The sequence below is a fragment of the Haemaphysalis longicornis genome, unplaced genomic scaffold (assembly GCF_048455015.1).
Source record: "Haemaphysalis longicornis isolate Haplotype H1 unplaced genomic scaffold, Haemaphysalis longicornis Haplotype H1 scaffold_4, whole genome shotgun sequence".
Taxonomy (NCBI): domain Eukaryota; kingdom Metazoa; phylum Arthropoda; class Arachnida; order Ixodida; family Ixodidae; genus Haemaphysalis; species Haemaphysalis longicornis.
Window position 1 is genome coordinate 101245450 of NW_027526361.1, and position 16488 is coordinate 101261937.

Here is a 16488-nt window from a genome sequence, read left to right on the forward strand (position 1 = left end):
TACCAGCTGAAAAAACACGAGAGCTGGCTGTAATAACAGTACCATGGGGAAATTTTCTTGCTTCAAAGGATTACTTGGGCTATGGGAAACAATGTGGTTGGGGACCCTGAAACGACCAGAGGCCGGTTGCTACTTTGAGAAACCTTAAAACACTTGTAGGCAGATATATTCGTGTTCCAGCCTCGGTGAAATACACGAAACACAAGTTGCAATAGTTAGCGTCCAGAATTTACAAAAGTGAGTAGTTGGTTATGCAGTACACCAACATGGTGTGATAACTTTGCCATCTACATCCAAGTTCACTAGCATTGGACAGGTTGCTGCAGAAGGTGCTTAACCTTTTCACTGTCGGGTGTGTCTGGCCATGATGCACCCCCAGTGTCGGCTTGGTTATTAGGGAAGGAACATAGGGATTTATTCGACTATGATAGCGTTTGGAATGTAACGCCTCGAAAGGAAAAAGCGTGGGTGAGAAATCTTCTTTCTTTCAGATATTTTCAGTTTGCCGTGCACGCTTCCGGGATGACGACCGCACCGTTTCAACATCAGAATCTGACGCTGCGGAACTTGCACCCTTCCTCGGATAAGAAACTCCTAGAATGCAAATCTGAGCTTGGCTCATGTTCTGATCGGAATTGAAGAACCATTGCTCCTGTCCGCAGTCGAAGGTCCCACGCAATCAGCCATCCGAAAATGCATGAGCAAGCACACGCAGAAATGAGCAAGCGAAAGCCGTGATTGAGTCACGCTTCAGTCTATTGGAGAGGCAACGGCATGCTGGGCTAACCTGGCGCGCCATAGCAGACGCTGGAACAGAATAAAAAAAACCTAGAAACCCGTTGCAGATGGCGCAACCACCCTTGCACCCGTAATAGCACACGTGAGGCATGATCACTCATCCCGACAGAGTACAGCACGCGGAGCGATCAAGCCCCCCAGCAACAAAAGGTGGGCGCAGTCGCTCCAAACTTTTCAATATACCATTGAGAGAGCTAGCGAGTGAAAGTACGAGCTACTAGAAAGATTCGACAGATGGCGCAAACAGTCCAGGCGTAATCGCACGCGTTCCCCCAAGGTCACTCATCCCAACAGAGTACAGAGCACAGAGCGACCAAGCCTCCAGCAATGAAGGGTGGGTGCGGTCACTTTGTACTCTTCAATATACCGTCGTACAAGTAACAAGTGAAAATACAAGCTACTAGTAAGATTCAACACATGGCGCGAAAAGTCCCGGCACAGCTTTGCGCTAGGCGCAAATTTTTTAACGTACAATGGAGAACGTACCAGTACACCAGTGACACTGCAGAGGGGAAATGCAAAAATGTACCAGTACATCAGTGACAGTGAAAGGGTTAAACAGGCTGTGGTATATCTTGGTTCTTTTACGCTCGGTGCATGACAGCAAAAGATGGCATATGTACCTATTAGTTCATGTACCTATTAGCAGGTAAGTTGACTTCCAGGGTTAAGGAGCAGCAGCATCACTGCTATGGGAAGACTAGTTGTGTTCCAAAGCAGAACTAATTTCACACGTCTTATCGAGGTAAACCCCTTGTACTCTGAAATAAACCGTGTTGGTTTCTCCACTTTCCCTTCCTATTAGACCCGGCTACTTGGTTTTCAGTGCACACAACAAAACAAGTGCGCTTCAAAGCTATTTATTCCAATAACTGCTCGTGGCAGAAACTCTCGCAGAGAGTACGGCAAAACAACAATTTCTTGCTAACAAGTAGAAACTTTACGCTGTTGCAAATGTTTCCCCAGGTGGCGGTGATGGAGGGGGTGGGTGCGTTTCAGTGGTGGTGGTTTTACTGGTGGCAGATGGTTCAGGCTCTGGCTCTGGCTCCGCCTCTGGCTTGACGAACGTCTTCAGCATGGGCTCCTTGACTGGCTGCCACTGTGGGATGATCTTCGAGTGGACCCGCCACACGCCGTACACGTTGGAAATGTGCTTCTCGAAGACCACGTACTCCAGAACATCCTTGATCATCGCCTCGCTGCCGTACATCAGACGGCCAAAGCGATCGTAGACCGCCAACGTCTGTGGGGTGAAAAGTGAAAACAAAAAATCATCATCATCATCAATCTCGCCACGGTTATAGATGCGTGGCCAAACTACGTCAGCAGCCAAACTACTTGCAATTTGCTTTCAAGCAAGCCTGTCAAAACAAAAAGTGCAGCCTTTTCTTATGACCAAGTGTGGTTAAGAACCACAATCGTCAATTTTGTTTTAAATCTGCAATAGTTTGCTTCGGTGGCACTAAATAAAGGCTTATTTAGCGGTTGCAAGTGCACCACAAATCACAATCATGAATTTCATTTTAATACTGCAATAGTTTGCTCTAATGTCCTTAAATGAAGGCTTATTTAGTGGCTCTAATTCACTCTCTACCAAGCTGAACGCAATGCATGGTGCAAGATAGCACATTTCTGATGCTTGTCGTTCAAACTTATTTCTTCAATGTATCTGTGAGAACTACTACTTAGGGTCTCAAAGCTGAAAAGTGCACCGCAATTCTGGCGTAACTTTTCGTTCCAGAAGGTGTTTCTTATCGGAGGTAAAATTGCTTTTGTTGCACCAAGTGATCAGGGGCCATGACGGGCGCTATAGGCCTCCTGCGCTAGAGTTTTGGCGACATGCAGCGCCCCTAGCGGCCGACGCCTCTGGGTAGTACAAAAGCAGACGACCATCGCCGCCTTCCATGTGTTTTCAATTACAAGCCAGAGTGAAAGTTGGTTGTGGCGCTTTGTGGCGTGTTTAAATGACTGCATACTGTATGAAATAGCCCTTAAAGTAGTTGCAGAGGCTAAACAAAATAATATCCGCTAAAAGAAGCCGATTTGTCTGCTTTCTTTTGAGCGAGCTGTCGCGGCGTGGGACAGTATCGCCAGGTCGGGTGGTTTAACTGTTTGACGACAGTTACAGTTTTTTCTTCTTGCGTGCGGTCGACAAAGGAAAGTTCACGAGTAGCATAAACACGGAGCGCTGCTCATCCTATATCCTGAGGTAACTGCAAAATGTTGCTTCAGCGTGAGCATGCAAGCGAACGCAAGAATAGCGCAGCCGACTCACCTGACACTTCTGGCCTGGCACCGCGTTTGAAACGAGTGGAAATTTTGTTTCGTATTTTCGCAAACTAAATGATTCTTGCGTAACGTTTTACGCCGCACGATTTACGAACGGCAGGGTACATGTATACTAGCGAGTAGGGGGGGGGGGGCAATATATAGCGCCAAATAAACAAATTGTGCGCTATTAAAGGACGCAAAACATGCACCAAATCACACGCCCGCTGCCTGCAGAGATGTGTACTTCTATAACATCACATAACACAGCCGCATACACGGCACGGGGCCCCGAATATTTACATACGATCATCACTGACTGTGTTGGTTTTCTAGCGCAGGGCTCGTCGAGTCTGAACACCGACACGCCAGTTTTGACTTCAAATGGAGTTAGACAGCAAGACAAGAACAGAGAATTGGCGTCCTCCAGTTGAACTGCCCCCCCCCCCATCTTCACACTTCGCCAGATTATTGTTAAATATTATTAGAAATTCGCTGAATTTTTTCTTTTGCATTCAAAGCCTCCTCCTCCTCCCACCCGATTTGCCGTCCAGCCCTCCGCCGTGTCGGCTGCATGGAACTCGGCCGTTGCTGATCATTATAGGCTATTAAGTGCGAACTGGGAATGTATGCTGCAAGAGCGTAATTAAGTAAAGTGAGAGCAAACAAGGAAAGCGAGCGGCCTCTTAGTTTGCCCGACCACTTTGTTTTGCGGCCACTAATTTCGGAATCGCAAAACAGATTTCAGTGACGCTTCTGACGGTCGCGGCCTTTTGTCACTGAGACACACAACAAAACGGCAAGCTAAGCTGCACACCATGTATTCGTAACGGCGACGCAAACGAGCACTGTTTAATGAAAGTGCACGCATAGTGTGCAGGTACGCAAAAGAGCGGCGCACGGCAGCAGGCGAGCCTGCGGTCCGCCGGACTCGCTGGCTTTTTAAAGCGCGATCATCGCCGATTGCGTCACTCTTCTTTTTTGATCGGCTGTTTTTGAGAAGTCTTTGTCACCTAGAGTATTAGTTTAAACTAGAAATTTCACTTAAATATTCACTTCGTACGACCATCGATCGGTGAACCTGCGAGTAGCAGACGCCGTCACGGTCCCGGCACTTTCGTCGGCGCTGTAAACGTGTTTAGCGCTGCAAAGCTTTTTCCAGTAATGCCAAGTTGGTCGCTGAAATAGATCGGACGCGTCGAGGATGAGCTGGTGACCACGTCGCAAAATAATCGGGAGCGTCGAGCTCATTTTGCTTCTGTCAACACGGGATCCTATGGGACCCGCGCAGCTTTGTACTACCCGGAAGTACAGCCCGGAAGCCGTTTGCGCAGCGCCCCCTGGGCAGTGCAGGAGGCCTATAAACGGATTCCAAGTGCTATTTAGGAGAATAATTAACTAGAATTTGTTAATTAATCTTTTAATTATTCCAGTTAGGCACTTGGTTGTAATGAGGACATTGTAGAGGATCACGAGTCCGTCCAGTCTCTTATTATACTGTTCTCAAAATTGTCATTGGAACCTTTGCTCTCCAGATGCACAGAACGGGCTCCCTGCAACAGCTGAGTGCCGCAAAGCCACACCCACACGCCCATGTCACTTGGAGCTGTACACGTCACACGCACGTCGCACTTTGTCATCGGCCCGAACAGAAGCAAGCGGCACTTGAATAGGCGAAAGGCGTCCGACAGACGGATTTCTAGATTTCAAAGTTCTCAGTTTGTTTTACTTTTATTTTCTTTTATATTATTTGTTTATGCATTGTCAGTATTGCTTGGAAACGGCGGCGGGTCGCGGCCGCACACATGTTGGCGGGCGAAAAAGTTCTAGCGCATAATGAACACGACGCCGCTTGCCCTGTTCGAGCCCAAGATAAAGCACGTGTGACGTGTACAGTGTGACGTGTACAGTTCCAAGTGACATGAGTGCGCGGGCGTGGCTTTGCGCTCAGATGCCGCACGGAGCCCGTTGCGCGCAATTGGAGAGCTGAGGTTCTGAGCGCTGTAGCTCTGCGTGCAATTACAATTTAGAAAATCTAATAATCGATACTGGATGGACTCGTGATCCTGTACGATTTCCTCGTCATGACCAATTTCACCTAACTAGAATAATTAAAAGGTTCATTAATGAATCCCGGTCAATTATTACCCTAAATAGCACTGGGAACCCGTTATATAGTGCCCGCCACGGCCCCTGATCACTTGGGGCAAGAAAAACAATTTTACCTCCGATAGCCCATTTTTTTTAAATTACTCAAATCTTCTCTGAAACACCCCATATAAATAGGCTTCCCAAAAATTTGCGGGGTTGTACTTCACACACTGCACACTAATGCGGGAACCTGTTCTGCTAACGCTAAGCCAGTTCAGTTGCGTGTTGAGCAGCCCGCTCACTCGCCTGTTGGCTGTGGAACCGCATGGTGATCTGGCCAAAGAGGTTCTCCTTGCTGACCATGTCGGTGCAGCGAATGTGCACCGCGCGGGGGGGCTCCAGGCTGCGCACAAACTGCCACCGCAGGGTCTTGCGCTCAATGTTCTTCATCATGATCTGTGCAAAAGAAAGAACTCCTGATAGGAACGTGGTGCTTCTCGCAAATCATGAAACAAGGTCCACCAGTACATGTCCAGCACCAAAAACAAAACAGAAAATCAATAAGGTGACTGCGGAAATGGGCTTGCTCAAAAGCAGGCATTAGTGGCAAAATATACTGCATTTCCAGCTCTTTACTGACCTTGTTGAAGTCTTTGCGCGTCATTACACGGTTGCATCTCATCAAAAGCAAACAGCAGACGCAAGTTATGGAGGCAAACTCACTGGTGTGTAACTAAATCTGGTTGACGGTCAGTGCTATCACAGAGCAGAGTCCTGTGATGGAAGCAATTACACGCTTGGACGGTTTTGCTTAAATTACCTAATTTCGGTAGGGGTTAAGGGTAATAAATAGGGTGACCACATGTCCAGTTTTGACTGTTACAGTCCTGTTTTTTGAGGCCCTTTTCTGCCGTCCCATCTTTTTGTCCTAAAAAACAATCGTGTCTCGTTTTCGCAGGACTGCACATGTGGATTAAACCAAAAGTGTGCCTAATCGCTACAAGTATATTTTACAAATGTGACCTTAATTAATTACTTTAAGATATTCACCAATACCGTGAAATTTAGATATACAGTATATTCCTACTGAGGAATGCTTTGAAGTTTATTGTTGAAGACAACTTTGAAGCGGCTATTTCTCCGTGGACCTTTGTCAAACAAAGCATTGAAAAGAAACTCGAAGATTGGAACTCTTTGGGTATTTCGGTCTCCGAGAGATGGGTGCAAGTCTTTAAACAGATGACAACAGGGGATGTGCGCAGCCGTGAGATTTCTCGCGTCGCGAAACTGGCTCCGTTGTTTCCTGGAACCATGATCTAGTGGAGCGCTTTTCTTTTTTCTATTATGAAGTTAACATGGACATCAACCTGCTGTTAATATAGCATGAAATGTTACTTCTGCAGCTGAACTTTCCGTACAAGTGCGAAGAATTTTACAATCGATTCTTGTGGGATAAAGACATGCTTAGAAAATTACGTAGTTGGAAAAATACACCTAATGTCAACCTTTTGTCTTTTGTACGCTCCGACCCCCCCTTCCCGGGTGTGTCTCGTTTTCTACTTCCAGAAATATGGTCACACTAGTAACAAACCGAATTCCCATGAGACTAATTAGTTACCGCAAAACGCGACATTTTGTTCCGAGATAGGTACAAGCCCACCACTCACTTTATAGTGCATTTACTGGTTCACTCTCAATACTTGCTATGCTCTTGAGCAACTACCAAAAGAAAACCACTGCTTGTCCTCTGTGGCCCAGAAGTGAAGTCTCTGAAGCTTGCGCCGATGGTCTCGGTTTGAGCCCCAGGAATCCTACGATTGTTTCACCAAGTTCCATGAATTTCTTTTTTTTTTTGTAAAAACGTTTTCTTAGATCAATTCTTAGTGTTTTTTTTTCGTACACAAGGACGGTTTGATATCTTTTAGGTCTGCCTAAGTGTGGGGTCTAATGAATACCGCATTTATTAATGCTCTGCATGGTGCTGGAATTCCTAAGCTTGCACCTACCTCGCAACAAAATGTTCCCACCAAAAGTGCACAAAGTTAAAAAGAAAATGCGCTGCATAAGCGGTTACCATAAAGAATGTTTGGTATTCTGCAAAAATCCACAATACCCCACATGTCTAAATCTGGATACTAGAAAAAATCCCGGGCCACCTCCACTAACGTGCAACCTGGGGAGGGGCAAAGCATGCAGTGTATAAGTGCACTCTTGGCACCTCGGTGTTTTTGCCCACGGAGGTTAAACTGTTCGAGGGTAGAGGTACACAGCCTTGCTGTAAAAGTCTCTTGTCTTTGAAGCACAAAGCTCTCAAGTGCGAGGCGTAAATGAGTGTCGCAGTGTTTTAGTACCATGACTACCTGAGACGACGATTACGACGACAGGAGGCGCCAACAGCCCCAGCCCCTGAGGGGCTTTGCCCTAAAAATTGCACCTCGGCCAATTAGAAAAAAACTTGACTAAAAATTGACAGCCGAAGCTGTACAGGTGCCATCATAAGTAATTGGAACAACCATTTGTGAATTATCACAAAATGTTTGTCTTACTGGCTTTATGGTAGCCATTACCCGTTTATAGGAAGCTTTTTCGATTAGGGAGGACTCCCTTAAACGCACACCAATGCAGCCAGGCAGTTTCCGGAAGAGGAAATTCCTGTACATTTCCGAGACCGCGTTCCAATTACTTTTGACAGCAGCTGTACATGTTTATTCATCATCTTGACACAAAGTGCGCATGATTCAATTCGAAACTGATCTGAAGTGGCCATGTTATACTCCTCCCTCCTGTAGCCCCCAAATCACAAAACTTGGAAACTGCCTCGCTCCATCCCCCAGCCCCATTGCAGTGGGTGGGTAAAGCAATTCAAAGGGAAAAAAGGGAAAAGCCGGCACTGAGAGTGCACAGAAACTCACCGGATAACAGTGTTCTGTCACTAGTTCATGGAGCCTGTCTTCGTCTCGACTGCAAAGGCAACAGTGCGAGGCAAAAAGAAATAAGTACGCAAAACCGCCACAGGGAAACCACTCGTGGCAGCACCTATGGCTCGTTAATGCAGCAGATGACAAAATCACAAACACGGGTATCACCACACCATGCACTTTTCCCCGCACTACGACATTACAAATCATGAATGTGAAACGGGACTGGTGGAGCTCATATAAGTATTATGAAACAAAGGGTAAGGCAGGTACGGTCGCACTCAACATGACCTACAACCCTCTTTAGTATCCGTAGTGCTACACAACCTTCATTTTGTACCTGACGTCAAAATCGAGAGCGTGTTAGGAGCAGAACTTCTCAATGCATTACTTACCCTAAACATTATCCTAACTTTAACGCCAAGAGTCACTGTTTTGACGATATTATAAACAGGATATTGATGACTGTTCTCGGGTACACTCAGTACGCCTGTATGTGCAATTATAAAATAAATGTACGCAAAAACTTCTGCTGAAAGTAAGAAATTCAGCCCGTAAAGGCCAACTGCACTCAAATTTTTCTTTGCCCAAATATGATCCGAACAAGTTGTTTGTATTGTAAGAATCACCATGGCCAAGTTGTAAGCCATTGATACCCGCTTAGCACAATAGCTGCAAGAGTTCAAAGCAGCTCCGAGCAGACTACGTTTGCACCTGGCGGAGAGTCGCTGAAGCAAGTTCTGAATGGCCTGTGACGGAGCAGGGGAACCTGTTCCGTGGAGCTCGCTCTTCTCCGGTGACTGGCACGGTGGGTTGCCGTGTGCAGGTATACGTTCGCTGGGGATTTCTTTGCTACACCGCCGCGCTGTCCCGCCGCCAGAATCGCATGTTTTAAAACCAATCGCATCGGCAGCAATACCCGCAATTTTTGATAAGTGGCATTCATTAAACCTGTCAATTTCTTCGCTTGGCAACACTGGAAACAGCCACAAACATGGCCGATGCGCCATGGATGTGGCGCGGCTTGTGCCACTGCACCCGCACGCCGAAGAAGCAATAACACCGGCACGCGTCGTCTGCTCTATTTCAACCTGATTGTCAACGGTGGTGTCAACAGAGATGTTATTAATCGCACTCACATTGGAGTCGAGGCATTACTTTGCGTTCGGTGAGGTAGAGTTTGGAACATCCAACACAAATCATGTGCTTAGCATGGACAAGTACGAGCATCCTGCGGAGCCCGACGTAACCAGTAACAGCGCACTCACATGGCTGCGTGCATGCGTGCCTCGCCAGTGAATACAAGCTATAGGAGCCAACAAAATATGCGCTTGCTCACAATAGTTCCGGTGTTAGCAAAACTTTTTTTACTTGGGAATAATATTCTTGGTCATAAAAATAATGTGAAAGCCATGCTTTCCGTTTATCATTCCTATTGCATCTGCCACAAATTGATTTTTTATAAATTGTTGACCACTTGCACTCCGGCGGGGAATATTTGCTGTCACCCCCAAAAGTTGGACGACCTAACGCCCCATACCTCACACGCCTTACGGACCTTACCTTACCTTACCTTACGGACGACCTTACACGCCGGTAAAACATTTGGTGCTACTTTTTCCACCCTCGCTAAGTGAACTAAAACCTGCTTTGCTCATGTTAACAAATATATCTGCACAAAGATACGCCATCGTCTTCGCAAAATGTGAAAGGTAAGGAAACTGCTACTCTGCTAAATGATAAATTACATTATTGTTTTATTCCAGAAATAAAGTACTTACTTTTCTAGAGTGCTAAATCTAGTTTACCTGAAATTAAAATGTTGTCAACTGCACATTTTCCTGGTGAAAGTAGAAAATTGCAGTAGATTTCGTGTTTCATTGCCTCTTGTAGCTATTGAAGCTACCATACTGTTGCAAACTGATTTTACAATTCAGTCATCGATGTGCAGTGAGGTGAAAGTTACTGAACAAATATTCACACAGCTGTCTGCCCGCAAATGAACAGCAAAACCAGTTTATCATTGGTCGCCGCCCATGTGCGATTCATTCCCGTTAAAAAAAAGCTGATAGCCGAGGCGCCGGCTAGCCAAAGCTGATTTTCGATATCATACAAGGAAACAACCCGCTTTCTTACTCGCAATGCCAAGGATTTCTACCCGGCAAGTGTTCTAAGGCAAAAAATAACTGCCGACGGTCTACTTCATCCTGGAAAATAACTGCTGACGGTCTACTTCATCCTGGTTGATAGCACCGCGAAGTCAAAATTGCACTTACTTCATTAGCCTCAGCAAAATGTTAGTCAAAGTTTCTGTTCCATAACCTACGTCACGTCCGGCCTCCCGTAATGGCCACCTTTTCTTCCAGTTTCGCTTCTGAAAACGCCAGTCTTCACGGAAAAATAAAAGGAATATGAGAGAGAAGCACTAGCTTTAAACATTTATTCCTAAACAAACAATTTTTTTGTTGAACAAAAGCTGAAAGAGCTTTGAAAAAAAAAAAATCCCGGGCCATTGAAACCTGGTGAGGGGCGAAGCATGCAGTGTACAAGTGTGTTCTTGGCACCTTGGCGTTTTTGCTAACGGAGGTGAAACCATTCGGGGGTACCTACGTATACAGCTTTACTGTACAATTCTCTTGTCTTTGAAGCTTGAAGCTGTCCCCTCTCCTAACCTATCAAGAAATTACCAGGTATTACAGGACTACAAGGCAAACACGCCCAAGCCCACACACATCACTTAGCAAAAGTGAAGAAATTACGCTGAGACAAATTTAAACAGGCACTTTCGTACACCCCATAAGAATGAATTCATTGTTCCCGACACAGTACGCAGCCGAATGCAAATTCTGCAATCAATTGGGTGCGCTCCGTCGTATCATTGTGGACTGAAAAAAAAACCCCGACCTACTTCCCCTTCCAAATGCCTTTTCCCCTTAGCAGTGGGAGATACTGTTGACGAGTGGTCTTCTGGTGGACCAAGAACTCCTTGTAACCAGGGCTACAATGGCGTCGTCAACACATGCCTTCCTGAACTGAGGATCCCCTCCTGCCTTTACAGCTCAATAAATGTTTCATCTCTCTCTCTCTCTCTATAGCGCAAAGCGTAAACGAGTGTCCCGGTGCTTTTTTAGTACGCGCTATGTTCTAGCGCGAGGTGTAAATGAGTTTCCCGGTGTTTTAGTACTGGGACTCGAAGAGACAACGATCACGACGACGACGACGACGACAGGAGACGCCAACAGCCCTAGCCCCTAAGGGGCTTCGCCCCTAAAAAAAAAGTCACTAAACATTGAGTCTCTCTGAAGGTCATTTTTTTTGCGCCTCTTTCAGCTTTTCTTTTTTATGGTGACCAATGCTTTATTGAGGAATAAATAAAGCAGGCATTCTTTGCCTCTTCCATTTCCTTGCCATGGAATTTTGCAAGCTGCGCACAGATATTGACACAAAGGACTCTCGGGAAGGTGGCATCACCATCATCACTCTACACGAGCATGGAATGGTGAAGTGTTGGTGGGCAGCACTACTCCCTGCATTCCCGTGGTTTCTCTGTTCTGAAGAGCGCGCAGTACATAGGCAGAGCTTTCACAGCGTGGGTAAGACGAGGAGAGGGAGAAAGGTGCGGAGGCAGTTTTTGATGGTTCTGAATGCCTCTGACAAATCTTGCGGAGTTGGTCTTGGGCACTACTATTCCCTTTCATATACAAAGCATGTTAAAGCCTGGTAGGTACCTGTATCAGGGCTCCTTTAGAGTGGAACCAAACTATTATACGTGCCGCATATTAATGCCTGGTTCCAGTCTGTTCCACTCTGTAGCACTGCATAGAACCATGCAAGCAACTTCACCATACTCTCGACTTCACAAAACATAGAAAGTACATAAATAATTGCACAATAACGCCAAGCGCTCTTACTTTCATAAGTCAATGCTTATTATATCTATGTTTACATCATTTCGTGCCTATCCTAAAAAGTAAGGCGCTCTTTTTTTTCCTTTCCGATACATTTGCAACAACAAGAATCCATTACGTTGTCACATGCATTGCAGTGAATGTTCATTACAATTAGGACTACTTAAGTTTCGTTGCTTTTTTTCAGCTCCTGTAGGTGAAGCATCATTGGTATAACTCTTTCTCACACCCCAATTAAACCGTTGCGTAACCTAACAGTGTCTCAAACTACAGCTGCATCAACAATAAGGCCACTTGCAAAGTTGCTCAGGTTGATTCCCTCTACAAATGCTATCAGCAGTAAAAGCAAGGAGGATTAATGTTTAACCACCTTTTTGATGCAGCTGGCGAGAACACAGAATTTGACGACAGACAGGTTACGGGTGCCACCACACACGCTCACCACTTGTGTAGCCAGTAGAAGCAAAAAAAAAATAGCCCTACTATTTTGGGCGAGATGACAAGCCGGGCTTGCATCATACTCTAGGATAAAAAAAGACTGCTCGATCCATTCACAGCCGGAGCCAAAGTCAAGCCAATGTAACAGAAGAAGCATTGCGGGAATCGAGGTGCACCTGGCCAGTGCCTTGTGGGCTTCCACGTAGATCTCCTGGGCGGTGTCGGCAAACTCGACCAGGTCAAAGCCGTCCTCGTACGAGCGGATCTTGCGCAGGTTCATGTACGACTTTCCGCGCATCTCCAGTCTCCGCATGCGCTGCACGGCCCCGGCCTTTGTCAGCACGCTCACCTTGCCGTCACCCTCGGGGGGAACATAGGGCTCAAAGACGCCGCCTGCACCAAAGGAGGAGAGAGAAAAGGAATTTACGCTGCAGCCAAGACACTACGTGCACATAGTGGAAAAAACTGCTAGTATTGCAGAAGATATAAGTGGGCTGTTGAGTGAAAAAGCCGGCGATCAGCATCCACAACGGCAACATGGTTAAGTTGGGAACCGTTTCGTAACACGAGGCATTCCACACCGCGAGCTTAAACTCAGCAGTGGTGCGAGGTGGCTGTCTACGCCAGTACAGAGCGAAAGAACGCTGCCAACTGAGTGAACAAAAAAGCAGTGATATTCACTATCGTTGTCATCTGTCCCATCACATAGTGGCAGGAACAAACAGCAGTGCAACGCATAAGAGACAGATCAAAACTATTCGAATGGATTAAGGTGGATTGCAAGCCAAAATGTCTCAAGTGGCAAGATTACTAGGCCTTTTAACAATGTGGAGCATCTCAGGCGTTCATCTAGACATTCATGCTTCCACATTCACAACCCATAAGTAGTGCTTACGTGTCCTCGAACTTTTTTGAGCTATTGCATTTGCAGTTAGCAGCAACATGTTGCAGTATATTGACCGACCTCAAACATAAAGCCAGTTTTCAGACGAAAAGATTGGCATTAGTTACATGCAAACTTTCTTTTTAGAAAGTTGCCGATTGATCTTTAGGAAAAACTCCTCAATTGGTGCTACAAAATTTTACGCAGTGTTACTCCTTTGAAGAGTTGCTGCAGTCGTATTACCACACCAGCTACGTGTATGCCATTTCCTACTGTTGTTGCACCGCATATTCCTTTAGAGGTACTGCCATCCCCTTTTAATGTACGCCTACACTTCCAGGGCTCGCAGGGATTGATTTTGCAGTTGCTAAGTGCTCCACGCAACTTGCCTACCTCCGAATGCCACAAGGCCTTCCACTTCAAGGCCTTTCCGAATGCCACTGTCTTTGGTGGCAATTTTATCTCGTTAGTGCAGTTTACTGCCACTACCAAAGTACTTCTTGTAGTTTAGATACGGGCCTGAGTTGGGAAAGTTTGGCGACATAACCTTGCTTCTATTTGGCCTCCATATGTTTAGTGCTGGGCATTCTCATGTGCCCATTTCGGTGTGGCCGTGAATGGCGTTTCCTCTAACGAGGTCGGCCCAAGGTATGATTCTCCCTACAAGACCTCGGTGCAGAGCTCTGCTTCAAGCGATATCTTGCCTCGGACAAGTACTGGATACCATTCTTTGTGGTTCTACGATTGCGTTTCTGTGCCCACATACAAAGTGCATGTGGGATCTGTCATCAAAAAAAAAAAAAAAGAAAAAACAAGAAAAAAAAAAGCCCGCTGCCAGTCCACCCAGAGAAAGTGGTTGGAACGCGAATCTGTAAACGACACCCACAACAATTACCTGTGTGATGTCACTTGAACTCACACATGTGGCTCTACAAAGCGTGAAACCAGAGAGAAGCGAAATGCACTTAACTACACCCTTTATTACTTCAAAGAGATATTCTCTGGTAAGGTTAAATCAATGCATGATTCATGAATGGTGGTTGGTTGAGTTGTATTGGTGAAGCACATGAGTGGAAACTCCTTTTTTTATAAAATTAAAGGAGGAGAAAAGGAAGGAGAAATGAGATTCCATGTGTTGGTGTGAGCTTCCTTTAATTTTTATAACTCCTAGCGCATGCGCAAGGTGCACACACAGCCGCTACACGTGCTGTGAGTGGAGCACACAGCGGCGCGAGAGGTCATGTGACGCTATCACGTGGCATTCAGCAATAACGCAGGGGGTAACCCCGCAGATGTGCTCAGTGAGTGCACTGTCTGTCTCCCCCATTTCCGCATGGGCTCGTAGCTCAATCGGTAAGACAATGGGCTCTCGCTCCGTTTCTCTATTGGTTCCAGGTTCGATTCCTGGTGGTGCCAGCAACTTCTTTTATTTGTTCGCGGGAGTTTTCTGTTGACACCAACAGTCTCGCAAATCCCATAGAGGTAAAACGCTTCGCTTTAAAACTTCGCTTTAAAAGGTTCTCAAACAGGTCATAGAAAGATCAGAGAGCGCAAAAGAAAAAAAAAAGGTTGTAGCTCACCTGGCCACTAAGTTAAGAATGTTCGAGGTTCGCAGTTCACAAATAAAAAAGTAAAAGCAAAAAATGAACAAGTAGAGCCCAGCCACCAGTAGGGGCCTAGCCAGGAGGCGGCAACCATCAGCAGTGTTAAGCTCGTGTGAAGTGCGTGATAGTCAGCCGGCCGATGCACTGATCTCCTCGCCCAACCATTTCTCGGCACTCTCCTGCTGTATCTCGGGGATTCTCGGCAACGAACTCGTGTTGCGATTATTCACAGCACGGCACTTTCACATATGCGGCGTGACACAGCTCGCTGTCTCACCGGAGCAGCTGATGACCATGGGCCGTTCGTTCCAGGGCCTGTCCGGGGCGATTCCCTGTTCCTTCAGTTTAGTGCGCATCTCCTCGGGCGTTAGCCGGTCCTTCCTGCGCATCCCTTCGAAATCGGGCAGCTCGATCTTGATCACCTTGCGCCGCCGCTCCGCTTTCCACTTCGGGTTCCAGTGCTTGTTGCTGAGCATCCATCGCACCTGTTGCACCGACGGCGTTGGCAGGCGTAGTCCCTGGAACAAGAACACCAAAAATGAGCACGGTCGACAAACATTAGCCAATTAAAAGAGGAGCACGCCGAAATGGGGTAGAGAAATTTGCTTGTCGCCGGAATGGGGTAGCAAAATTTCATTGATCTATGCTTGGAGCACTAATAAACTTGCGTAACATTACATGAGTTGTCTTAATTAGCTATCGCAGCTATGTTCAGCGTGGCTATGAGAGAGAGAGAGAGAGAGAGAGAGAGAGAGAGAGAGAGAGAGAGAGAGGGAGAGAGAGAGAGAGAACAACTGAACAACTTTATTTTGTTCCCGGTGGGAAAAGGAAGAGGTTGGAGATCCTCCCCGGTCCTCTCCCCCCTTTTAGGCGGCAGCCAGGAGTATTATTGGACCTCGGCGGCGTCTTCAGCCATCCGGACGAGTTCGACTTGCACTTCGGTATCGGAGCTGAGCAGCGCGGTCTTCCACAGCTCCACGTTTCTAAGAAAGGGCATCCTTTCTGCTGTACCTGTTTAATGAAATTTGGTATCGCGGAGCGCTGTGCAAGAGGTTTCACTTCGGGTTGCTCTATGAATGAGACGAAAACCAGTGGAAACGGCAGATCGATGTAAATAGTGAGGTAACAAAGGCTACGAACGCATAGAAGCTTATTGGTTAGTAATAGTTAACACAGTCTACTGCAATGCGAAACAAAATCACCCGCTGTCCGAGCTGCGATTTAGAAATATCGGTTTCACGCGGTGAGGTGAAACCGAGATTTCATTTACGCCAGCTACCCGATCCAAAAACGTAACCCCGCCGACCGTGAGGGAAAAGATTAGGCGACCATTACCTCGGCACGATTTTTAAACATAAGAATATCCGAAAACTTACCAATGTCCTCGCATTGCTCAGTGAGAGCCGCAGCATGAGGTGGCTGCAGTGCGCGGCCATTTTGAATCTACAGGCCCGCCATTTAAACTTTAAAGACCGAGAAAAACAGATTCGTAGCAAAAGTCAAATAAAAGTTTTAAGCATTTAGACGTGCATTTATCTCATACTGCAATTCCTAATAGAAAATTTAAAATTGTGTATAAA

At 46.4% G+C, this 16488-nt stretch overlaps 1 protein-coding gene across 1 annotated transcript; it reads right to left on the reverse strand.

The window, feature by feature from the left end:
• Positions 1–1642: 1642 nt before the first annotated feature.
• On the reverse strand, positions 1643–16429 carry Mrpl45 (mitochondrial ribosomal protein L45). The gene is made up of 6 exons (XM_077707423.1): positions 16285–16429; positions 15186–15426; positions 12598–12814; positions 8070–8118; positions 5464–5613; positions 1643–2041 (listed from the first exon to the last, which is right to left on the reverse strand). Exons 1-6 carry the CDS (start codon positions 16342–16344, stop codon positions 1739–1741), a joined length of 1020 nt encoding a protein of 339 aa, XP_077563549.1. The 5' UTR covers positions 16345–16429; the 3' UTR covers positions 1643–1738.
• Between the last annotated feature and the right edge of the window lie 59 nt (positions 16430–16488).